This window comes from Magnolia sinica, chromosome 10 (assembly GCF_029962835.1).
Source record: "Magnolia sinica isolate HGM2019 chromosome 10, MsV1, whole genome shotgun sequence".
In the NCBI taxonomy this organism is placed as follows: Eukaryota; Viridiplantae; Streptophyta; class Magnoliopsida; order Magnoliales; family Magnoliaceae; genus Magnolia; species Magnolia sinica.
Genome location: NC_080582.1, coordinates 48,776,295 through 48,803,774, shown reverse-complemented (window position 1 = coordinate 48,803,774; position 27,480 = coordinate 48,776,295). Strand labels below are relative to the sequence as shown.

The window sequence follows — 27,480 nt, the reverse complement described above, 5'->3', positions numbered from 1 at the left end:
ATGTATTGGTAAGTATTGCCAATATTTTCAACTGTGTAAATTCCAAGTACCGCTTGTATTGCCAATCTATCAATATGACCAACGCCTCACCAATATTTTTTTACTGTGTAAATTTCAGGTGTCACTTATATCGCCAATGTATCAGTGATATTTTGATAATATCATCAATGTATTGATATCACCAAAAAATTGTTTATTAAAAAAAATTCCATTTCAATTTTTTTTATGGACGTGTGGTTGTATGCAGTGTTTAATTTGTCAACGATAATATCACAATATTATCGTTATTGCAACATGGGCAATATTGAGACCACAATCTTTCGTTTAATTTTGAGTTGTTGATATTTTGAAATATCTATGCATGTTCGAATGGAAGGTTGGATGGTTGGATGGTTGGATGGATAGATAGGATGGACAGGATAGTTGGATTGATTTCTTATGACAAAACATGCTTTTAAGCTCCCATTAAATGGAGACTTATTATGTACACTTTTTTTTTGCAATTTTTTTATTCCTAAATATGTAAATATATGTATTTTAGTATCTCCTAAAGTTTCACTAAAAAATTCCACCGTTTCCCCATGTTTCCCCACATTTTGATTTATCGTTCAGTAGCCACCACCGCTTTCCATACAGCCGATGCTCTATAAAGCAAAGAACTCCTCACAAACCATCCGCCCTCTTGCGTGCCATACTTGCTAGCTATCACCTATCTCCAAATCCTTCCTTCTTCCACCCCAAAAAGCCTTATCCATTTCCCGAGAAGAGCTATATTCATGTCACCCAAATGCTTTAGGCCGTCCCCCTCTCTAACTAGTTGGCAAACCTCATCCCATTTAAGAAGATGGAACTTCCTTTTGTCGCTTGTGTCATTCCATAAGAGGTTTCTTCTCAACTTTTCCAGCTTGTCCAACAAAGATTTGGGACACTTAAAAAGGGACAAAAGGTAAACGGGCGTATTAGAAAAGGTTGTCTTTAAGAGAGTCAAGCAGCCTCCCAAAAATAAATAGCAACACTTCTATGTGGCCAACTTCCTCTCAATTCTTTCAATCACCACGTCCCAAGGGTACTTAGCTAGTTTCCCAATAGACAAAAGAAGCCCTAAATATGAGGGAAAATCACCGGACTTGCTTCTGAAAATATTAGTAAAATGTTTCAGATTGCCCCCACCAACATGCGCTCCAAGCATTTCAGATTTTGCCACATTGATCTACAAATCCGAGACTGCTTCAAAACAAACAAGAATTTTCCGTAGGTTATCCACAGAGTCCTCCTTTGCTTCACAAAAGAGAAGCGTGTCATCCACATACTGGAGATGGGTGATCTGACTTCCATTAACTAGAGTTTCATACCCGCTAAACAACCCATTCGCAACACCTTTGGATAGCATGATGCAAAGAGCCTTCCTGATTACCACAAATAAATACGGTGATAGAGGGCCTCCCTACCAAAGGTGTCACACCCCGCACTTCGTATACAAAGTGTGCACCCTCAAACCCGAGTTACAGTCCGCGACTCGTACACCAAGTGTACATAAGTTCACCCATCATACGGATATTACGAGGCACAATTATATGTATTCTAGATTATCATCACATTAACATTCACACACCCAACGGTTTCTACTTCATTTAATACTGATTCCTCCACAACTTTCTCATTCATAAAATAAATTTTCAAAATAATCTAAGTCCGACCATTTGGGACTTTATTCAACCAAAATAATCAATCATCGTCTAACAAGGTTATAACTATAAACATTTTCAAATTAATCAAGCTAGTGGTAGTTCGAATAAATGGAAATTGAAACTCCTAAAATAAATCTCAAAATCAATTCAGTCATCCAATATAGCAAGCTCGTCTTCCGCCAAATACGGCCAATGGTCTTGAGTTTCATCCACCAACCTAGCTTCATTTTTTGGTATCTGATTAGATCACCAGGCATCGTCCTTTTCTATACGGTTGTTAATCTATAACGTTAGCTGGCTAAGCTAGTGAGTAAACCCAGCATGTTTCATACATTGCATAATATAAGATAGCACAACCAAAACATATTGTATGTATGAAGCATGAGCGTAGATGCAAGGATGTCATGAGATGTATGTCAAGTGGGATGATCATTCACTTGCTTAGCTTGGATATCCGTCAACCCGAAATTGTACTTGTCAGACATCCACCTAGGTAGGTATGGGCAAAATGTACATATACGCCATGAGTAGGCTTCCACTACCATGGCTTCTGGCAACAAATCTACCAAGCGTAACCATCTAAGGAGATCCCCTAGGAACCAAGTACAAGATGTGCATGCACTCTCAATGGATGCGTGTAATGTATGCCAATATTCGAATTGTCGGTATCGTTACAAGTTTCGCTGGCTAGAGATAAAGATATAATATCGTTATCGCCGATAATATCGCCGATAACCGGAAATGCAGGGAAAAGGGGGGAAACATGGAGAAAATGGTGGAATTTTTTAGTGAAACTTTAGGACATGCCTAAATACACATATTTACATATTCAGGAATGAAAAATATTACAAAAAGAATGCATTAAATTAGAAGTTCCCATTTAATGGGGGCCAAAAGACATTCGTTCTCGTAAGATATCACTCAAATAGTAATCAAAATGAGTTTATATAATACAAATGCAACTGGCATACAGAAATTAAGACATGTAAAAGCAAATGAACTCAAAGATGTCAAATCAAGATGGATTAGATTATTCAATCAGTGTGGTATTTGATACTCTGGCTACGTATGACACTTGATACCTAGCATTTGAAAATGGTACATGTGGCAAATTCTAATATAATCTAAACCGTGTTTTTGCTTCATCAAGACCTGTGTAACCTAATCAAGAGGTTGGTTGACAAAAAAAAAAAAAAACCATTACAATGGCCCTATGAAGTTTTTAATGGTGGACATTTAATCACCATTGTTTCCCTTAGTGTGGTCCACCTTAGATGCAGTCATGCAGATCTGTCTCATTTTGGACTCATGTCTTAAAATTATCTATTAAAATAAATGGACGACATTGATTAAATATTTATCATTATGATGGCCCCACATAACATCGACCCATCAATCCATGGATACAAATAAGTGACATGTGGTGCTGTATAAATCAGTACGCTTATCGTACTAAGTCAACTGTGTGGGGCTCATTGTGATTTATGTATTTTATCCGCCTCATCCATCCATTTTACAAGATAATTTTAAGGCTTGATCCCAAAGATGAAGCATATCTAATGCTCAAATGGACCACACCACATGAAACAATGTGAATTGAACATGCCTACCATTGAAAAATCATTAGGGGCCACAAAAGTTTTGGATCAATGTCATTTTTGTATTTTTCCTTCATCCATCTCCATGTGATCTTATGAACAACTTCGATGACAAATAAACACCACTGTGGGCCATAGCGCCTAGGAAGGTTTCAACGGTAGGAATCATTGTCCCCACTGCCTTGGCGGTGTGGTCCACCCTAACTTTGGATCTGCCTCATTTTTAGGTTCACTACCTAAAATAATCTCCCTAATTGGATGGATGATGTGGATATAACACATACATCGTGGTGGGGTCCACAGAACTTGGTGACATCCAGACGCTGGCACCCGCACACGAGGCTAAAAGGAAGCAGATTGCGTACCGAGTAACTCATAGGCTAAGCATACTGAGTAAACTCTGTGGGGTCCACCGTGATTTATGTATTTTATCCACTCCGTCCATCCATTTTAATAGATAATTTTTGGGCTTGAGCCTAAAAATGAAGTATGTCCAAACCTCAAGTGGAACACACAATGGGAAACAATGTGAATTGAACATCTACCGTTAAAAATTTCTTGGGGGCCACAGAAGTTTTGGATTAAGCTTGTATTTGTGTTTTCTCTTCATCCATGTCTGTGTTATCTTATGAACAGGTTGGATGAGAAATAAACATCATTGTGGGCCCAAGAAATGTTTCAACGGTGGATGTTATTATTCCAACTGTTTCCAATGGTATGGTCCACTTGATCTTTGGGTATGCTTAAATTTTGGTCTCAACCCCTAAAATAAGATGGAAAAACGGATGGACGGCGTGGATAGACCAAATACATTGACGGTGGGCCTAATAGAGTTTACTCAGTACGGTAAGAGCGTGCTGAGTAACCAGTACGCAATCTGATTTCCCGAATGCGGATTAGATACTGACCGGTTGAGTTGTAAGACTCCTACATGTCACCAAGTTTTGTGGACCCCACTATGATGTACGTGTTGTATCCACAACGTCCATTCATTTGGAGATATTATTTTAAGGCATTACTCAGAGAACGAGGCAAATCCAAAGCTTTAGTAGACCCCACCACAGAAAACAGCGAGAAGATTGATGTACACCGTTGAAACCTCCCCAAGGCCCCCCATGATGTTTTATCGAAATCTAACCCGTTCAAAAGTTAACAAAAACATTAAAGAAGGGAAAACACAAATATTAGCTTGATCGAAAACTTTTGTGGCCTTTAGATGTTTTTAATGGAGGTGTCACTCTCCCCACTGTTTTCTGTCGTGGGGTCCACTGGAGCTTTGGATGTAACTCATTCTCTGGATCGTATGCTAAAATGATCTCTCCAGATGGATGGACGGCGTGGATACAAAACATACATCATGGTGGGGCCCACATAACTTGGTGACGTCACTTCAGTAGCAGTCTCGCTACTCAACTTGTCAATAGCCGATCCACGCCCGTAAAAACCCATCGCGCTATTTTCTAAACGAAAGAGGGTTTCGGAAGAGAACCCTCGAAACCCTATAATTTCGAAAGAAAGTCTCTCCGAATCACTAATCTTCAGCAGATTCTTCGCCAAAATCATCTTTAGGTTTGGAATTTTTGAGTATTTGAAGAAAAAAAGTGGAAAGTAGAGATTGGATGGCACTTGCGGCACACCGATCAATCAATTGGCCCACCGCAATTTCCGTTCACCCATCATCTTCTACGATTGGCCCTCCTCTTCTACAGGTACGGAAATCCGCAAGTTTCCCCATTTTTTTCCTTTTTTTTGGGGATATTTTTCGTATTTACGCGACGCTCCAATGTTATCGGTCCTTTTTATCGCTGAAAATGGGTTGTTCGCTACGGTTATCCTGCGATTTCTCGCTGACAACTGGACTTTTCGCAAAAAATCAATAAAATCGCTGAAAAATCGGTGATGTTTGGAAGAGAAACGAAAAAAGGGAGTTTCGGTGTTGGAACTCCAGCGATACCGAAATTATCAGCGATAATTCGATAATATCGCCGATAATTTAAACACTGATGTATGCTCAATGTCGATGCATCGATATGTACAGTCAACCAGATACAACTCTCTCTGAAAGGAAATACGGATTCATGATAACAATGATTTGCATATGTGCATGCTTAACATTCATCAAGATCTTCTAAGACATATATCATAAAGCAAGGATTATAGTTATAACATGTTTCAACATTCATACAACAACCATATCAATCAAAACAATCTCAACCATCAATCAAGGTATTCAAAATAACGGTCATAACCGTTACGCGTTACGGTTACGAGGTCGAAACAGCCGTTACAGAAAAAACAGGCCGTAACAGCCCCGTAATGGGCCGTAATGGTCCAGTAACAGTTTTTTTTCAAAAACTTAAAAAACGGCCATTATGGCCCGTATCATACCGGTAACAGTAGTGGCCGTTATGGCCACCATTACCATTTTGGAACACCTTGCCATCAATTCATCTATCTTAATCAGGTAGATATGAGACATGTTGGGATTCGCTCACCTATTCAAGATAGGGTCGAATCCTTCAATCAATCGAACGCTCTATAAAATTATGCATCAAATCCTTATTAAGATGATTTAGCATACTCTAATTCAATTGTATTATTCCAACAAGTGGGGTCCACCTCTGACTCAAGCCAGATGACCCATTATAATTCCTTAAATTCAAATTTCGAAAAACACGGATTGTCAATCGATGCAGTCGATAGATCGAGCCAAGCTTGAGGGCCCTCAATCGATTTTCCAATCGATCGAACATGGATTGATGAAAATTTGAATTAAATTCTTTAAGTCTCTAGACATTTCTGGCCACCTTCGCTCAATCGAACCCTGCTCGTCGATCAATTGAGTGTGGTCGAATTAAATCAATTTGCTCGTTGAACTAATTTACTTGTTCTCGATTGAATGAGTTTGATCGATCGGAATCGCTCGAGGATCCCCTCGATCGATTGAACCTCAGGTTCGATTGGTCGAACCAAGTAACGAATTTTAAAATTTGGTCGCTGGACAAAGATCGACCTTCTTCGATCGATCGAACACCGACTTCGATCAATCAATCAAAGTAGTATTGGTTCAGTTACACAGTCTGGTTTCCTGAAAATTTTAGGGTTTTTTCTTCTTCTCAATTAGTTTTAATGGATTCCATGGATTATGGAATTAGGTCCAACCCAACCAATGGTTTTTTTCATAGTCAAATTCGAAGAAACCAAAGGATTGCTCATATCTGAATATATCGCACCTACAATTGATAGTTGAAAACTGTTTTTGCTAAAAGCTATTATAAATTATACCACTTCGCAGATCGTTATGGGAAATTTACTTGTCAAATCAATCTAGTATTTGAGGTTCTACCATGATTTGACTTGAAGATCCGTAGGTTTGGATTTCCTTAGACTGAGACAATTGGATTTCTCACAGTCGATCAACCTTGCTACAGAAAAACGGTCTTCTATTGATCAAAACTCTTCCCTTAGGTCAAACGATAGACGTAGGGTGAACCCATTGCATCCATTGGTTGAATCCGGGGTTTTTAGGTAGGGATTTGCAGAAAATAAGAAGGGAAGATGAAAACTTACAAGGGGAGGCTCTTCTTTCACAAGGCTTCTCTCTCTCTGCTACAGCTACTCTTTTGGGTTTAGGGTTTTGCTAGTTTTGCCAAAAAAAAAAAAATCATGCGATGTAAGGAGTCGATCCCCTGACCTATCCCTCTACTAAGAGTGCTTCTACTAACTGGGCTAAGTGCTTGGTTTTATTAATAAAGGAAAAAATCAAATATTAATTTGTTTAATCAAGGTCTCAAGTGGGACACAGAAATTTAGGGTTGTTACATAAGGCCTTTAGAAGCTTTGAAGAAACCTTTCGGCGAACCATTAACCAAAATAGAAAAGGATGCAGATTCCCCACACGCCCTGATCCACCCCCTCCACTTCTGACCAAAGTTTAATTGATCAAGCATGTAGTCTAAAAAATCCCAATTAACATGATCGTACACCTTCTTAATATCCATCTTGCAAACTAAGCCTGTTTTCCTGTCCCTGTATCTTTGAGTCGATGCACTCATGGGCCACTAAGACGCTATCTAGAATCTGCCTGCTTGCTACAAAAGCCCCCTAGTTCTTCGAAATTACCCTTGATAGAGCCGCCCTAAACCTTGACACAAGAATCTTAGCCAGAATCTTATAGGGGCTCCCAATCAGGCTAATCAGCTTGAAGTCTTGTAGGGGCTCTCAAACTGCAATCATAAACATGTTTTCAAAGCTATTAATAGATCAAGAATCCCAAAATGTCAGATTGAATTAAACCAAGTTACACATCAATGCATCAAGTAGTTCGGTCGAAAGAGATTAGAAGTGCTTTAAATGCAAATTTCACAATCACCAAAGAAAACATGAATTTCACCAAAACGTGATACAATTATACAGAACTTCATTGTTATAGGTGATTGGTCAAACAATCCAAAACCAATCAACAAATCACACCCTAACTGCTTTTTGTTAGCAATATGCATATTGCAATAACCAACCATTAAATATGCAAAGATGAACACTTTGCCAGTTGATCAACTGCCAAACAAGGCTGTAACAATCACATCAAAAGAATCTTTCAGACGGAAAAAAATCACATCGAAAGAGCACATGAAAGGGCAAGTGATGCTAATCTGCCATGGTCCTCAAATAATAGAGGAATAAACTCATCAACAGGCGTAAATGGTTGAAGTAGGAATCAAAGCCAAGTGATCCAAACTGTTGATCTGGGCCCTATAGTGGATGGGTGATGCCTCCAAAATCTTCAAAAATGAAGAGAAAAGTTTTTCAATCAATGGCCTACAAGTATATGGTTAATGAGAAAATTACACCCATAATGAGAGTTAGTCTAGGAGTTTTTTAAGATGCACAGTGAGGCCCAGCCGATCGACTGTTTGGATCATCAAATTATGGTCCCAAATGCATGGAAACATCCATGTTAGCAAACAGTATGTTTCCTGACTATTGCAACCCAATAACTCCCCGAGAACACATTTCTAACAGAACTAACGAATATTTCCATGAACTCCGATTGAGCTCCAAAACAGAAGATTGTACACTGAAATAAGATAAGGATGGGAATTTACCCTAACATTTGGTTCACCGGTTACACCAGAACGACCATACTGAAATGCCAATTTGCAGGAGTTACACAATGAACGATAGCAACCTTTGACAAATACGGGAACATGTAATAAGTTACTGACCGATGAAGATAAAGACTGTTGCTGGAGTTGTATCAGCTGCTGCTGCCTGAGCTGAGGTTCAACCTGCTGGGTTTGAGAAATGTGTTGGGCAGACTGAATCTGTGTATGTGACTCAGATTGAGGCTGAGGAACTGCAAGTTTTTGTTGGTACAATTTCTGTTGCTGTTGTTGTTGTTCAAATAGGGTCAACTCTTCAGGCTTCTCCCACTACAATTCCATTTCAACAGCAACTACTCACCTATATTGCAGGTAAAAAGCAGTGATGATAAATGTAAAGAATGATAAACTGCTAACCTTGCTTTCAGTGGTTACACTGTTATAATAATACTTGTATCCTTCGGGAGAGGTGTGCTCGGTCCAATGGCAAGTAAGAGTGGGCAAGGCCAAGGCACCAAGAGTAGTCGCAGGAGCAGCAGACATGGCTGAAGGCACAATCACAGAGGGTGCAGTAGCCTGAGAGCTGATGGCTGTCTGCGCTGTGATTCCAGTCCATGGAGACTGCAGAAGAAAATGTGATAAAAAGGAGTACCATGCACATAAACATTCATAAGCTGGATTTGACCTTAATTAGAAGAACATAAGTACATTTCCACAACTGCATTTCATTTACCAACCGCACAGATGTGCCAATATAGCACATTTATGCAAGATCCAAGCCACTCATCAATAGGGCTCCACAGTTTCATATCCATAACGGCCACCACCATTACCGATATGGGTATCGGCCGTAACAGCCGGCCTATACGAGGGGCATAACAACTGTTGAAAATTTTCTTTTGCCCAAAAAATTCTGAAAAAAAATATCTAGAAAATCCAGAATAATATAAATATTGCAAATATGTATTCATCTTTTGTTTTGAACATGTTTTTGGTAGTGTAATGGTCCACTATTTGGTGAGAGTGTTGTATCGAGCTGCCTAGTGAATTTGTGAATATGATTATATGTCTCTAATGTTTACACATTACAATCAAGCACTAGAACTAGAAAACAGGAAAAAAAAAAAAAAAAAAGACATAAATATTACTTTCTCAATTTTTGAAAAAATGGCCATTAGAGCTTCTATTCACTCAAATCACTTCAATATACGGTTTTAATCTTAAAAACTATAGTAAGAGTGGTCGAAATCTGTTGTAAAATGATCGAGGAGAATTTTTGGAATAAGAAAAGTGAAAAAAATAAATAAATAAATAAATAAATGAGTGGAAAAACGGATTTAAATAGGGAAAAAAAAAAAGTGGCCATTTTTCAACCGTTACGGGGGTAACAATCATTATGCCCTGTATCAGCCTTTATGGCCACCGTAACAGCCGATACAGTCCCAAAAAACCAACCACCTTGTTTCACCCTCGTATCACGTAACGGTCATGGCCGTTACCTATATGTATCGGCCTTCATGGGCATATCATAACGGATACGGAACACCTAGATCCACACTGAATATGCCCCGAGGAGGAAACAAGGTGGTCTTCTCCTGGGGCTCACACGTGTACATTGAATGCAGACAATTGATTACTTAACTGTCCATTTGTTTTGTACACTTGCAGCCTACCTGATCAGTGGGCCACCCTAATTTTTGGGCCAGCGAAGATCTAAAGTTGGGCCCATCTGATGAGCAACTTCAATGTCACACTAGTGAGGGTCGTTGGCACAATTGAACCGAAAGAACCTGTGAATTGCAGTCACACAAGTGCACCTAGCAGGGCTTAAATAAACACAAGAAAGAAATCTTAATGGTTCAAACCCAGGGAAAAGAAAGAAAGAAGCCTTATTGAAAGAAATGCACTGATAATCCACTAATAATGTCCTGAGAAGTGGCCTACTTGCTAAGTGTTAATGGACCATGATGCACAGTGATCTCACATGTGGCTCACTTCACATCGAGACTATGGTTTCTAGTGTTTCATATTATTATTTTTCCTCGTTAGTCCTTAATAGTGATGCATTAGAATAGAGCAAGGTGTATTGTATTGGTTATGTAACAACTGTATGGTATCGGCTGACACTGTTACCCGATTCGGGACACACACACACACACACACACATGGAAATGGTACTGTGAGGTCAACCTCATGGGAGCTACCCATGAGTTCGAGCTCTATGGGCCCCACCTGATCTATGTCGGGCATCCGCACCGTACATTTGGTGGGTCTCCTCTAGGTTATGGGATATCTCAAAAATCAGTCGTATCCAAAACTCAAGTGGGCCATACCATCTGAAACCATGTGAAATTAGGCCTAAAACATCTCAAAAAACTTGGTGGGGTCCACCCGAGTTTTTTATACAGTTGAAACTTAGTGTGACCCCTCATCCAAGTGGGGCACAGACAATGGACAGGCTGGATGTCTGAACCACATCTCAATGGGCCCTATAAACAAACATGAAGGTTTCAATGGGTGGGGATCTCCTCTCAATTGTTGTCTATGGTGTGGCACACCTAAGTCATTGATTGGCCTCATTTTTTGAAGAAGGTCACAAACATCCTTAAGGCAATGGACAACCTAATGAGAATGTTGCTTCTTGTAGAATTCGACAAGATACCTACCATAGGCTTCCATAACGATGCAATGGATAAAGTGAAGCTGCTATTCATCGTGATTGTAAATATTACACAAATTACTGGAAGAAGATCAACAAGCACTCAACAAAACAACTTCATCGTGATCTTCACGAGGCAGGTAAACTCTTTATTATTATGCACTTGTTGTTAGTTATTACCCAATTATTTTTATATTGTAATTATTAAAGTCTTCTCTTCTTCCTTTTTTCATTATTGCAATATAAGATACCATCTAAATCCAAGAGACAAATATGCTTCTTTTTTGTCGAGGATTATGAGGTCTGTGTTGACTTGAGGAATGTGATAAAGAGATTAGAGCCTGACCTAAATATGTAGATAAGGGCACTGAACAAAGTGATTACAAGTCTTAAATTACTAGCCTTTAATTTTGTTATTTCGGCACTTAAAAACAGTATAAATGTTTTTACATATTATATTGTCCACAATCAGAAGTATATGCATGTTGCCACGGCAGCTTCAAAGATGTACACAAAGGGCAATCTCTAAGACAGCTCCGAGGTAGCTCCGGATAAGAAACTTGTGTCATATTAGTTACTACTGTTATCAGGAAAATTGTCTTATTAGTGATGTCTCATTAACATAAGTTTCTTTTTTTCTGTACAACTGATTTGTGGATGCATTTTGGAGAAAGTGTAAAGGCTCTCAAGACAATTGTGATTAAAGTTTTCAGCCAAGCAACTTCAGACTCTAGCTACGAAGGAATTGGAGTTGTTTTGTACTCTTCTACTCGAAGAATACGAATACATTGTGGGCCAAGACATTGGATCGGCTCATCTAAATGCACTAAAACATGAAGCTATGACTAGGGAATGCAAGGAGTGTGGCAATATCTGGTCGACAAAGACAGCTTCTGTCTTGTCTCTTATGTATGAAAACTACGGAGTTGATTGATCATCTCTTCCTACATTGCCCGCTTGCCTACCAAGTTTGGGATCACTTTTTATGCTCATTTAGTACCTTTTGGGTGATGCCTGAATTAATCGATGATCTCATGTGGGCTTGGCCTGGGGTGGAATCGGTAAGGTTGGAAAAGTGAAGTGGCGACCTACTTTTATGGCCATGTTAGGGGATATTTGGGGTGCTAGGAATGGTATTTGTTTCCGAAATGAGAAAGTGAGTGTTGTTGAGGTATTTCAAAAGTAAAAAGTTTTCCTTTCGAGTTGGGCTATTAATGTTAAGGCCATCTCGGCAGCTATGCCGTCTTCTTAGTTCAATTGTCTAGTGTTTGGGTTGTATTCTTTTCTCACTTTTGCGAGTCTTTTAATAAAAATTGTCATCTTTCAAAAAAATAAAAACCATTTATGAGGACCCAATTACTTTGCAATTAGAGTGGGAAAATGGTGTAAGAATAGTAGGAGTTTGATCCATAGATTGATGAAATTTTTGAAATTTTTGAAAAAATAAATAAAAATAGAGTGATCCTTTTTATCTCTAGTGTTGGGCAGTAGAAATTAGATTGATCAGCAGTTATTTAAGCCTCATATTTATATATTTAGAATGTTCTAACATCCCGTTTCCTTATTGTTATTTTGTTGGTAGAAAATGTTTGAAAAGGAAGGTAGCCCGACATTGGCTGATAGCACATGACCCTACTTCTTGAAAATCAACATGGGTCCAAGTGCAATTATTGTGGGCACGTCTCAAAGAGAGGAGGGGTGTGTTTTTTAAACAAACATCTAGCAGAGAGGCATTGGTATGTTGTTGACTACCCAAGGGTTCCAAATGAGGTTAAAGTGAGAATGAAGGTATTGAGGAAATGGGTGAAGATCATAGATAAATTTAAGGAGTTAGCGAGACCAACGTGGGGCCTTGAGGAGGTGGACAAGTATGAGGACCTCGATTATAAATGTACTTTTGATGAGTCATTACAGGACTAGTGGAATGGGAATTAGATGAGGCGGTGGGAGGCAAATAGGCCCACTTTTGAAGGGATCTACATGAGAAGCTAGTGGAGAGAGTGAAGTGGGGGGCAACAATCAAGAGAGTACTAGTGGCAAGGGGGATACTAGAGGCAAAAGGGGTGATAATAATAGGAAGGGGAATTGGGGGCTAGGTAGTTTTCACCGCAATAGTAGTATGCAAATGCCAGATCTACCTTTAGATCCAGGAATGTATAGAGAAGGCGGGAAAGCAACAGCGACTAAAGAATTTTTGGAGTGCAGGGGATCTGAGAAAGAGGGTAGGAAAGTTTGCGGCAAAAAAAAAAAATCATCTTTGCGACCACATGCCACTCAATGAAGTCGCGAGCCTACACTTCAATAATATGACCACTAAAGTGCAGCCTAGGGGGGAGTAATGATTCAAATCCCGGAATGTATAGAGGGGGGAAAGCAAAAGCGGCTGAAGAGGGTAGGGAAGTTTGCAGCAAAAAAAAATACTTTACGACCACATGCCACTTAATGCAACTGCAAGCCCACACTTCAAGAATATGATTACTGAAGTGCAGCCTGGGGAGGAAGTTATGATGCCACCTATGCCACGTGAGATTATAGGCTTAGATGACAAGGTTGCTAACATGCATCGCTATATCGATGAGTTGAGAATCCACGATATATAGGGTCATGCTAATGTATGACACGGGAATGGGACCGACGAGGATGTCCATCATAACTTTTATGTCTATTGTACGGGGAGGACCATATTCTTAAAGTCCAATAGTTCTTCAAATGAGATCAAAAACCCAAGTTACATCTATGGGCTAATGAAGGATGTGATGAAGATTGGGAGGAATGTGGTGCAATGGATTATGAACATGAATCGAAGCAGCGTGAAGAAACAAAAATCATGCAATTTCTCTCTGGCCTCAACTCCGAGTATTATAGTGTTCGGAAGCATATCATATCATGGACCCTCTTCCTTCTTTAATAGCTATCTATGCCATCATAACTTTTATGTCTATTGTACGGGGAGGACCATATTCTTAAAGTCCAATAGTTCTTCAAATGAGATCAAAAACCCAAGTTACATCTATGGGCTAATGAAGGATGTGATGAAGATTGGGAGGAATGTGGTGCAGTGGATTACGAACATGAATCGAAGCAGCGTGAAGAAACAAGAACCATGCAATTTCTCTCTGGCCTCAACTCCGAGTATTATAGTGTTCGGAAGCATATCATATCATGGACCCTCTTCCTTCTTTAATAGCTATATATGCCATGTGTTAAAGGGTTGATAGTTGATACATCATCTAGTCCTACTTTTACTCCACCTAATCGATTCGTTTATGTTGTCGGGGACCGACCTTTCTCTAGAATTCCAATGTGGAGCAGCTAGGGACATGGACGCGGCAATGGATCAAGTAATCAAGGCAAGGGTCATGACACTGATCGTGGTAGTCGTGGTGGTCAAAGTGGCAATGGACGAGGACGTGACGGACCACGTCTTTGTACATACTGTGGGGCCACAAACCACTTTATTGATAGATGTTGGGATCTTGTTGGTCGTCCATCCTGGGCTGGAGTATCTATACCCAACAGTGCCTCCACTAGCTTTGAGAAGACTTCACTGCCGCCTAGAGTTAAGAAGCCTTCCTCGAGTGTTCAGTTCGTCCTAGTTCGTCTAAAAGGAAATCCAAACCATTTGAGTGAGTCCACTCCAATGTTTGGGGCTTTGCTCCTATTCTCTCTCTTTTTGGAGATGTCATGGGTTTATCTTCTAAAATTTAAGCATGATATGTTTGATATGTTCAAGGTATTTTATAATAAGGTGGTTACCCAATTGTAGTGTCCTATCAAAATTCTACACTTTGATAATAGGGGGAGTAATGTATATGTTGCATGCCTTTCTAACCTTCTTGCAAGATCATAGTGTTTTATCCCGTACTTCATGTCCATGAACCACTCAACCAAATGGCATCGTTGAACGAAAGAACCATTACCTTCTTGATGTCACCCACGCTCTCTTATTTTGTACGAATATTTTGAAACATTATTAGGATAATGCCTTGCTTACTGATGTATTTCTAATTAATCACATTCCACCCCAAATATTATCATACAAGTCCTCATTTGAAATTTTGCATACTCATGATAAATTGTCTCCTTTACCCCCTTAAGGTTTTTTTATGTACATGTTTTGTTCAAATTCTTGATGTAGCAATGAGAAGTTAAGTCCGCGGGCTATAAAGTGCGTCTTTTTTGGGTACTCTTGATCGCAAAAGGGGTATAAATGTTGTGACCCTCTAACCTATAAAAGATATGTATCAGCCGATGTGACCTTCTTTAAAAATGTTCCGTACTTTTCTAATGAAGGGAAATCTTTACATGACCCTCTTACTAGTCAGGCGAGCTTATGAAGTCTAGCCCCATACCTTTTCCTATCTCTTATCTTCATGACACTCCTACTTCATTTGTTTCAAAGCCTATCATCGTATATCATCGATGGACTAAATCCTCTATTGATCAGTCGCCCATCATCTCATCCACTTCAACTTGTGGTTCAGGTATAAGCTATCCATCTCCTAATTATCTTCCTATTGCCTTGCAAAAGCCTTCCTGTCATGCATAAAGCATCCATTAGCAATTTTGTTTCTTATCATTGTCTTTCACCTTCCTTCCAATCTTTTGCAGCTACCATATACACATCTATTATCCCAAGTACTGTTAAGCTATGAGCAGCCCTAACTGAACTCAGGCTATGGTGGAAGAAATGCAGCCGCTAAAGGAGAACAATACCTAGGAGCTAGTTACCTTACCTCCAAGCAAACAGACGATTGAATGTCGACGGATTTATACTGTCGAGTATCTTCTAGACGGTTCTATTAATTGTTATAAGGCAGGGCTAGTTGCAAAGGGCTATACTCAAACATATGGAGTGGACTACCTTGAGACATTCTCGCCTGTGGCCAAGCTTAACTCTGTTTGTGTGGTTATCTCCTTGGCAGTCAACTTGTCTTGGCCACTATTTCAACTTGATATTAAGAATGTGTTCTTATACAAAGATCTTGTCAAGGAAGTTTATATAGATCAGCCCCCAGGTTTCTCTATAATCACAACTCCTCTACCGTTTATCGCCTCAAGAAGTCCATTTATGGCCTCAAACAGTCCCCGCGTGCTTGGTTTGATAAATTTAGTAATACTCTTTTAGACTTTGGATTTGTTTACAACCCAACCAATCACTCTATTCATCTATCGTCGACCCACTGGGATTATGGTGTTTATTGTTTATGTAGATGATATTATGGCAATGATGTTGAAGAGATGGTGGCCGTTAAATCTTTCCTCGAGACTCAATTTGAGATCAAAGACTTTGGGATTCTTCGATATTTTCTAGGCATTGAAGTCGCACGATCTAAGTATGGGGTTGTGCTCTCTCAAAGGAAATATGCTCTTGGATCTTCTCTCTAAGACTGGGATGCTAGGTTGTAAGCCCGTTACCACTCCTATGGATGTGACTCACAAGATTTAGTACTGATAATGATGAGCTTCTTCCTAACCCTAGGATGTATCGAAGGTTGGTCGGCCGCCTTGTCTATCTCACTATCACTCGACCGGACCTTTCATATATTGTAGGTGTAGTAAGTCAATTCATGCACTCTCCTCATACAACACAACTAACAGCAGTATATCGTATCCTTCGATATCTCAAATCTTCTCCACACAAAGGTTTACTTTTCCAATGACATGGCCAGCTTCTCCTATCAGGTTACTCTAATGTTGATTGTGCTAGCAGTTTCCATTATCAGAAGTTTACATCCAGATACTGTACATTTGTTGGTGTCAATCTTATCACCTGGAAGAGCAAGAAACAATCTATCATAGTGTGATCTTCTCTCGAGGCTGAGTATCGAGAAATGGCTCATGCGACATGTAAACTTATTTGGCTTCAAACTCTCTTATAGGAACTCGGCTATAATCCTTCGAGTCCCACCTCTTTGAATTGCGAAAATCAGGCTACCATTCACATTGCCAGCAATCATGTGTTCCATGAACGCATGAAGTACATTGAGGTTGACTGTCATTTCATTCGAGAAAAGGTTGCCCACAAGGTAATTGCAACTCCCTTTGTTCGCTTCAGAGACCAAGTGGCCGATATTCTTACCAAGTCTCTTACTGGATGCTCTTGTTCGTATCTCTGGCAAGTTGGGCATAATCGATATCTATGCTCCAACTTGAGGGGGAGTATAAAGTATGGAGAATGCAAATTGTGTATTTTTATTGTGTATTTTCAGAATTTTCCGTTTTAGGTGTGTGCATATGTATAGTATTGTGTGCTACAGTGGAGTATGTAAGTGTTTTCCTAGCATATAATAAAAAGGTGTGTTAGGGTTTCTTTCTCTAACACATAAAAACAGAAGCTTCTCTCCTCACATTTTTCTTCATATTTCCTTTTTCTTATTTTTTTCCCATTCTCTTCTTAAATCCATCCAAACCAACTATATCCAATGTATGGCTATGCATAGCAAATATTTAGGAGCTTCATATATACACGCCTCCTACCCAGCTCCAGATCTATAAAAACACAAGCGCTAGCAATTACGCAGTACCCACGAATGGTATACTTATCCAGTTTAGAGAGGAGTATCAGTGATATATCAAAGAGTACCTTCATTGGTAGCATTCTATTATGACTTGCGCAGAGAATTATCGGTTAGTGAAGGAGTAATACTATGGTCAGTCCTGTCAAGATGGAGATGATGCCTTTAAGCCACCCTGCAACTCCATATGATTTGAGGCACAACCGCACATACACATTGAGGGGACACCATAGGTATATTTCTACTTTTCTTTAACTTTTGAATATATTGATTGTGTTCTCATACATGTCTTCTTAGATTTATAATGATATAAACTGATTTTGAATATGCTTATGTTAGCAAGCGGATAGTTTAGGACCCTATATGAAGGAGATTAATTATGTGCACCTATTTTTTGTGATCTTCTTATTTCTAAGTATGTAATGATATCTTTTTTAACATCCCCCTGAAGTTTCATTGGAAAATTTGACCAATTTCCCAATGTTTTCCAAAAACAATGATACATTATATAATACATCTGATATTTTCCCATGCAATAGCCAATATGTTTCCATATCTCAAGGGTGTAATAAATCCATCGATACCAATACTGAAAACATCGCTTCCACATATGTTATGAAAGTCCTAATGATAAGGGAGAGGCCAGTGGAGTCATCATCTCTCTGAGCCTTCTCTTTTTTTCTTGCTCCTCATATTCTCTCTTGTTCTCCTTCTCAATCTCACTCAAGGAACGGTAATTATGGTGTCACTGATAATGGGTGGGACATTAATTCACTTCTTGCAGAGATGGCTCTGCCATTTGGAAAGCTATCTTATTGACCAATGGTTGGTTCTCTAGCCATATCAGATTTAAGAGTGTGGAATGCGTCAAAAGTGCAATTCTAGGAAGATATGCCGTGCTCAGATGAACCTCCAAGTCATATGTTCTACTCAAGGTATCCAAAATGGTTCAGTAATGGTAACAGTGGTAACTGCTACGTGTTACCGGGTCGTAAGTAGCAGCCGTAATGGGGGGAAATGGCTCGTAATGGGGCTGAAATAGGAATTTATATTTTTTCCAAAAAAAATAAAAAATTAAGGCAGCGTTGATCGTTACAGCCACCATTACCATTATGGAATACCATGGTTCTATTGTTTGTATGCTTAGTAAGTTAATGAAGGGGCTTTGGTGGATAAGTTCTTTCAGGGTATTAGAGGAAAAAATTTCTTAGTGCCCTTATTTATGTTGGAACCTCGGGGATGATGAAATCCGTATTTTATGCCAATTGCTAGCTATTATGGAGATCTAGATTCCCTGATTAGGTATTGACAGGCGTATCGGGAATCTTGAATCAGCTGGTAGTTTCTTGGTGTGCTGTCTTGTTCGCTATTTGAGAAGAAGTCCTCTAGTGCTTCCGGTTTCTTCTTGAAAATCTGGTCTAATGCGGTTCCTAAGGTGGTGCATTTGTTCGGATAGCGTGTTTAAAGAAGTTTCAACTCTTGATCATCATAAGAGTCAAGGGGTAGCGCTGCCAAAAAGGTGCTTGAAGTGTTGTGACAAGGAGAAAGTGAATCAGCTGCCATTTTGCAAGGGACGTAATGTTGTCGGTGATTTCCAAGTTTGGTATTGAGCGGGTCTTCCTCAACTCTGTGCAATTTAGAGATGCAGGCGACTCTGCTCCACATGGCTGGCAAAAAAGTAGTAGGATTTTTATTTGTTAATCATCCTCTGTGACTCTGACCATGACGAGAATTGTTAGGCTTGTATCTGTTTGGAGAAGATTCCAGGTTAAAAGGTTTTCCTAAGCAGCTGCAATACTCCAACTGGCTAAAGTTATTCAGTTTGATCAGAAGAAGCTGGAATTTAAAGCCAAGTGGAGAGCTCCCCCTACTGGCCTGTTCAAATTTAACTTTGATGGTAGTTCCCTGGGGAATCGCAGTCAGGCAGGGGTTGGTGGTATTGTTACAGATGCATGCAGTACCTCCTTGTTCGAGTTCTTGAGTCTGATTGAAATTAGAACTCTTAACTGTGCTGAATAATCAGCGCTATTCAAGCAATTAATTTGGTGTGGAGTTCATATTGTCCCAATTATTGTAGCAAGTAATTTAAAGTAATGCTATTAGTTGAGCTAGGACAGTAAATATCTGTGGAGGCTGGAGGGTAGCTAATTTTCTGGAGGTTCTGAGCTCTGTGGTAATGCTCTAGTGACCTTCTCTCGCATTCAACTAGAGGTTAATTCGGAAGTAGATAGGCTTTGCTGTAAGCGGCTCTCTTCTAGGTGTGGATATAAGATGGGCATGTGTAGGTGGGTGGTGGTGTAGGGTCAGGGCTCTTTTTTGTCCATTTCTTTCACCTCTTTAGGCTGCATTTTGGAGTGTGATTGTTGTTGTTATTTTTATATTTCTTTTTCCATTTCTAATTACGCGTTGTTTCCTTTCAAAAAAAAAAAACAGAAAGAAAGAAAGAAATCAAAAGGTTTATCTAACAAAGCCTTGAGTTATCCAAAAAAAAAAAAAAAAATAGCACTGACAATGTGATATGAATGCCCAGAACAGTGATCAACTAAAGGTCACAACCATGGTTACCTGGGTCATGGTTTATTTTGGTACAGGAATGGGTATGCCATATGCTACCTCCAATACATGATATATGCTAGGGGTGGGATCACATGTGTCAGCACAATAAATACTCTTTGAAGCATAGTTTATATATGAGCTCATATAGCAATTTATATATGCAATGGTGAATGTTATTGTTATTTAGACCCCTTATAGTTAGTGTCATTTTATAACTAAATAAATAAAGGTAAAAATCTCTACATTGTAAATATAAATTTGCACTAACTTAATTTATAGCAAGAACAAAGAACCATAAAATCGGGTTGCTATAAATAGCGGTTTGGATCACAAAAGAGCCATAATCCAGAATGGAAAACATGGGATTTTGTGTTTTAGGTAACATTGGTCATAACCACAGTACAACATGTGCAAACATACTGTAATCATATTAATCAAAAATGTAGTACCTGTGGTTTTCCAGCCTGGGAAGTTTGCTGCAGGCTAAGACTTTGAATATTTGGTTGCATTAAATTCAATTGCTGTTGCAGATGAGAAAATGCTTGTTGTGAGGATTGAAAGCTTGATTGCAAAACCTGAGTCTGATGTTGTGCCAGCACCTGCGGTAGCTGAGATGGTGATTGTTGCATGGGCTTAGGCAGTGGTTGCTGGATAGAACCAGCAGGCAACTGCTGTTGGTTTGAAGTAGCAACAGCAGTAGTAGCAGTCACTCCTTGATGTTGCAAGCTCAAGGGAGTCTGTAGTCCTGCTGCGGAGGCACTCTGCTGAACCAGAGGCTGAGAAACAGATGACTGCCTGCTCAAACCAAATAACTGTTGAGATGGTAATGCTTGACTGAAGGAGTGTTGGCCTACGGAAAGAGGGAATTGCAGCTGACCAAGCTGCTGGATCGATGGCTGTGAAGTTTGTGCCTGTGAGAAGGATGCATATGTTCGTAGGGGGTGCAATTGCAGGGAAGATGGCATGTCTTGGGGAGATTCTAGCGGCTTCTGCAACGGTGATATTTTCGAACTGAAGGATGGAATCTGTGCTATAGATGGGTTGAAACTCTACATAAACAAGATATTACAATGTTAATAAGAACTGTTAAATGTTTGACATTTTCTTTAATGAAGTTTCATATCCGCAAGGGAACTACCTGTTGTGGTGTAGAGGATGGTGTAACTGGAAGGTCCGGAAGAGAACCATTTCTGGGTCCACCAAGGGCTCCCAAGGAACCAACCTACAGTTTCAACAAAAGAAACAGGCAAGCCCTCACACCAATTGAAATGCAAATTCTAACAGCTATATTCTATAAATCTGTAAATGAACAAGGTGTGGCAGGTATTAAAAAAATAAAAAAAGTAGATTCTTACTGCACTTGAAGAAATTGCCCCAACATCCCTGGCAGCCAAATGACCCCCAAAAGAATGATTACTAATTTTCGAAGATGGGCCCATATTCTGTGGGCTCATTGGATCCCAAGCATTGGATGGATTAAACTCTCCAATAGATTCACCAAGATTGGACATGGGCCTGCAATATCAGCAAAAAGGTCGAGTACCCCAAAGAGACTTTAAAGGAGAAAAGGGTAAAGGAAAGGGGAATAAACCTTTAAACTTCACTACATAAATGTTAACAGACCTGACTCCTGATGGTGCTTGAGATAGAGGGCCAAGACCAGGACCCCCAAATGCAGGACCAAACCTGAAAAGTGAATTAACCAAATAAATGTGATAAGGACATTCCATTTTTACTAAAAGGAAGTGCCGTGTTAGGCACCACTAGCAGAGAAAAACCTTAATTTATCTTCCTTTGATACAATTTAGCAGTATCTATATACTGTTTATATAATTCTAAAGTATGATTAGTTTATGCGGTGGGTATACTGGCAAAACCTATAAAAAAAATTGAAGAGGAATCAAATGATAATACGAAACCTTGACTCTCCAGCCCTAGGCCTCTTCGGATCCGCAAAACGAACAGTTAATGGTTGATCACAGCCCTAAAGAAGAGGACAATTTGAAAAAGAATGAATAGATCTGTCAGAAATGAAAACAGTGAATAATACATTATTCTGGTAATAAGGCAAGCTTACCCTCATCACATAGGTTCCATTAAGAGCATTTATAGCTGCTTCTGCCATCTCTCTACGAGAAAATTTGACAAATCCACATCCTTCATAAAATTGTCAAAATCAGAAATGAGATACAGGCAACCATGAGGACATACCACCAAGAAAAGATTGAAAAAGAACTAGAACAACAAAAACCAGCAAGAAATTACAGATGTGATAGGACACACCACGGCTTTGCTTCAGATCATCTCTCATGATATAGACATCTTCAACGCACCCATAAGGAGAAAAGATCTGCCACAGAATATATAGATTAGAGCATTGGCAAAGCTCTCAATACATAAAATCTCAATCTACAACTGCGTAAGAAGAATGAGTAGATTGCCAATTTATTTGAGAAGAAAAGGAGAAGAAGAGAAGAATTAGAAAACGGAGTTTAAGAAAGAAAGCATCAAAAGATAAACTTGTCCCATGTCTATATGGTAAGAGAATCAACCAAGAAAACCAAATCTTCTTGAATAAGAACTATTTCCATGGGAGGAAAAATTACCATCTATAACATTTTTTATCTTTTGATGCAGTGATTAAAGATTACAAAACAGAGAACAATATCAAACAAGACAAAACATCAAAGTTATTTGAAGGCCTGGTGAAATAGTAAAAAGATCATGAAATTTGTGAACCACAACATGCATACTTGCACAAGCAATACTCAATGAGGAAATTTAAAATGTTCATAGTGCACTTTCTTGACCCCACAAACAGTACATGTAAGGCCCACCCTTTGGTGAAAGCATAACGGAAGATACCCCAACAGTCTCCCCCATCTAATGAACCTACCTCTCAGATTAGATTCTTGTTAAATGCAGACAAGTGGTTGTTATTGACATATCTATTAGATGAGTGACCATTTGCAGGTGAGACATTGGGGGCCAGCCAATCAGTGGTCCACCAGATCAATGGCTTAGATTACAAAAGGGCTCGGTCAAGCCAAAAAAAAAAGTACCATTTCTTAGATTCAAGTGTCAAATAATACTTCAAACTTATTTCAGGAGGAAAAGATGTGTGTGATAAACACGAAACTCACTTCTTCAACTTCCATTTCTGTAGCTTGTCTGTTCATGGAACCAACAAACAACTTGTACTCAACTGCACCTAATATAAAAGGAGAGCATCAGGTATTTCAGCAGTACAAGTTAAAATCAATAACACTTAGAACTGCAACTGACCAGCAGGAGAATGAACATACATATGTTACGAAATTCCTTAAAATGGGAATATCATTGGCATAGTTAGCCACCTACATGCATATTACTGTGCCAGATGACACATGCTAAGTGAATGCATTGAATAGGGATTTTCGGGATATTTTTCCAGATTTTTTTGGGCAAAAAAAACAATGACCATTATGGGGCATTACGGCCCCCCGTATTGGTAACAATGGTGACCAATACGGCCACAGTTACCAATAAGCAATACCTTGGTCTTATCTCTTAAAAAGCCGGTATGAAGTTTCCCAAATGTTTAGATTGTTTCATACTATGGTAAAAATCCAGTTTGGTTGCTAAAGAAAATCATCAACATCTGATTATAATGGAGAGTATTCATGTGATGACGATTGTTGAAGATGTTGAGGGAGGTAGTAGTGCTGTTTCTGAGTCCAACCACTTTGGATCTAGTAATGATGGATACGGTGGAAGCGGTGAAGAGCAATGTTTCAATATTGATATCAACAAATGTATCGCATCCTCAGGAAACGGAAACATATCAGTTATCACATGGGAAATATCAGATTTATAGCATTCTTTTTTGCTGTTTCTAGGAAACATTGGGAAATTGGTCAAATTTTTTGGTGAAACTTCAGGGGATGTTAAAAAAGATACCATTACATACTTAGAAATCAAAAGATCAAAAACACAAGTGCACATAATAAGTTTCCTTTGTATAACATCCTAAACTATGCATTGTCTAACAGAAGTAATGCAACTATATTCAAAATCAATTCATATAATTTATAAATCTAAGAAATGGATTAGAAGAGGAAGATTTGGCAAAAGGGGGGATTTTGTAAGTTTTTTTTCAAATTTTTTATTTTTTTTATTTTTTTGGAAAACCCAAGTGTTATTGTCAGTATCGATGTGTCAACGATACCATCATCGATACATCATCAATTCAATGCAATACATTACGATACATTAAGATGATATCGTCAATATCCAAAGGTCCCACAGCTTCCTATGGTTTTCATATCACGGAGGTGTGATATTGATAATATCAATATTATCGAAATCACAAACATTCCAATGTTTTCAATATCTTGCAATATTACTGATATATCTATTATCCCAACTGGGTGATACGAAACCGAACTTTAATATCCATTTTTCATAATATCATGCAATATATCGCACAATATCATGTGCGATATTGAGATATTCTGCAATATATCCACACTTCCCCTTTATAAATTTTTAATGTATAGTGCGATATCGGAAAGGATAAAAGGAAACCGGCGATGTGTTGTTTGGAAAATCCTCAAAATTTTACAAAAATCGTTTCTTTTTTCCAAAAAAAATAATAATAATAATAATAAAAATAAAATAAAATAAAAAATAACAACCTCTTCCTAGTACATTATAAGATGATTTCCACCAGTCCACTCTAGTTTGTCAGAAGGAAATCTTCAAAATTTCTCCAAAATCGCGATCGGAAGCTTCTTGGGGCTGAATTCTAAAAGTTTTGTATGTTTTAGTTTTGATTCGGTTTTTCATTTTTATACGTTGAAAATAGTGTCAAATGGTAAAAAAAAAATCCATGATTCTTCATGTTTTGCATCAATAATTATGGATTTGGAGCTTTGATTTCAAGATCTGGGGAGATGGGCCTAGTTGTAGAAAATTGGAGAAAAACATAAATTCCTGCAATTTTTTCCAAATCGGTTGCAATCTTAATGTCCCAACACAAAATCAAATATGTATAGAACCTGATCTACACATTCTTGGCAATTTGAGGATTTTTCGAAAAAAATATATATTTTTTAATTGAAAATGTTAAAAAATAACTGTTTTTCAAAATCCACATGCATATTTCAAGTTTTATACTTATTTTCTTTTGAATGTAATGCTTATGTTTCCATACATGTATTACATTTACATTCATAAATTTTATGAATTGACTTTGAATATAGTTGCATCAATTCGTCCGACAACAATAGATTAGGACCCTATACAAAGGAAAACTATTGCATATTTATGTGCACTTTTTTGTGATTTTTTTAATTTCTAAGTATGTGTTGGTGTCATTTTTAACAATCCCTGAAGTTCCATTCAAAAATTTAACCAATTTCCCAATGTTTCCCAACAACAGTGATAAATTACACGATATAGCTGATATATCCAGTGCAATAACTGATACATATCTGTATCCCAAGGGTGCAATACATTATGCGATAACGATATGAAAAACATTGGCTGGTGAGATAGAACCCATCCTTATCCCATGATGAAAATGTACACCAAGTTGGCAAAGATCATGGAACTAGACAATACATATGATGTCATTTGGAGACAACCTAGTCAGCCCAATGGTGGTAGTGGAAATGATGGTGAAGGTGTCAATGGTAGCAGTCAGAGGACGCACACTCATGGAAGCTACCTGGCTATCAGATGTAATCTCCTTGGTCACACCACACACAATCATATGCCCTTTACCCATATTATTTGTAGAAACTATCATGGGCACTATCCGGAGCTCATACATACAGTTATTTGTATCCTCCTTAGTATTATCGGTAGGATATGGACAACCTACTACCACAACCTAAACAAAGACAATTTTAAGCCTCCTTGAGCATCCATGTCATATTGTTAAGGTAATGACTACTGAATACTTGGTATTTAAGTAATTTTACTTCAAATCTATGTGAATAATATATATATGAATATGTGAACATCTGTGCTATATGAAGGTGATAATTGCTAGATATCGTCAAGCTTGAATTCTTGATGGTACTTGCCTAATGACTCTCTAAGTCTCCACAGCCTATACTCATTCCCTCTAGTCTCTAGTCAATATATGAACGGATGAAGATGATATATTATATATATTTCAACATTTAAGAATCATTAAACATGTAGAGGTTAAAAACTCAGCAACTCAGCTATCAAAAGATCAGACAGATAGCATTCTTAACAAGAATGGTCCAATGCACCATTTACATGTCTAAAACGGGAAGGAAAAAAAAAAAAACCCAATAGATTTTTCATATTCTCGTTTTTTTCTAACTTCTCACAATGTTTTGGGAAAAAGAAAATTCAACTGATATGGGCCAATACAAGTCCAATGCACCTGAATCGTACCTGCATGGGTTTTCATCCTGGCCAATATGCCGACTGATACCAACATTCAGAACCTTGGTGGGGCATTTGTGCTATGAGTGTTAGGGGGGTTGTGTGAGTACGTGTGACCGTACATGTGTATGGTGGTGTTTTAGCTGGTTCTTAGTATCTTGGGGAATTTCAGTCCCTTTCCTTGTTTTTATTAATAAAGTTGTGATTAGGGTTCTTAGACCTTGTGCACCTCTACCCTCGTGCACATTCTTCCTCCTTGCTATCATTTCTCTTTTTTTCTCTTCACTCCTTTGCATGTATAGTTTCTATCGTTGTTCGGAGTATCCCCAATATGATCGCTAATATCCTCGATATTATCCATATCTCCAGCTTGGCAATACCGATAACACTGTTGGGTATCAGAAATTCCAATTTTCGGTGATATATCGCTAAGTATCGCCAAAGTATTGATATCACCAATGTATCGCCAATATTTTCGACTGTGTAAATTCCAGGTGTCTCTTGTATCGCCAATGTATCGATGTCACTAATATTTTCAACTATGTAAATCCCGGGTGTCGCTTGGATCACCAATGTATTGGCAATATTTAGATAATAACACCAATGTATCAATATCACCAAAAATCTGTTTATTAAAAGAATTTTCCATTTTAAAATAATTAATTAATTAATTAATGGGTGCATGGTTGTATGACGAAATGCATGTTTGTATGCGTGTATATGTATGCATGCACGGATGGATGGATGGATCATGGATAGATGTATGTATGTGTTGGATGGTTGGTAGGATGGATGTGTGTGTGTGTGCATGTGTGTGCATGGATGGATAGGTGGATCATGCATGTGTCTTTGTATGTATGTGCATGCACGGATGGATGGAACCACTATTTTCCCTAATGTTTCCTTGAGTCAACGATAAATGCTTTTAGGCCCCATTGAAGGGAAACTTATTAT

General features: G+C 38.6%; 1 protein-coding gene across 1 annotated transcript in view; it reads right to left on the bottom strand.

The window, feature by feature from the left end:
- LOC131217509 (flowering time control protein FCA-like) overlaps positions 1 to 27,480 on the bottom strand; it is an 81,558-nt gene that overhangs the window by 17,477 nt on the left and 36,601 nt on the right. The window contains exons 9-19 of the mRNA XM_058212446.1: positions 23,265 to 23,332; positions 22,405 to 22,471; positions 22,199 to 22,278; positions 22,041 to 22,105; positions 21,745 to 21,807; positions 21,477 to 21,636; positions 21,260 to 21,343; positions 20,571 to 21,170; positions 8,806 to 9,009; positions 8,512 to 8,718; positions 8,392 to 8,430 (exon numbers count right to left, since the gene is read on the bottom strand). Of these exons, the coding sequence (XP_058068429.1) occupies positions 8,392 to 8,430; positions 8,512 to 8,718; positions 8,806 to 9,009; positions 20,571 to 21,170; positions 21,260 to 21,343; positions 21,477 to 21,636; positions 21,745 to 21,807; positions 22,041 to 22,105; positions 22,199 to 22,278; positions 22,405 to 22,471; positions 23,265 to 23,332 (1,637 nt within the window). The remainder of the gene's footprint in view (positions 1 to 8,391; positions 8,431 to 8,511; positions 8,719 to 8,805; positions 9,010 to 20,570; positions 21,171 to 21,259; positions 21,344 to 21,476; positions 21,637 to 21,744; positions 21,808 to 22,040; positions 22,106 to 22,198; positions 22,279 to 22,404; positions 22,472 to 23,264; positions 23,333 to 27,480) is intronic.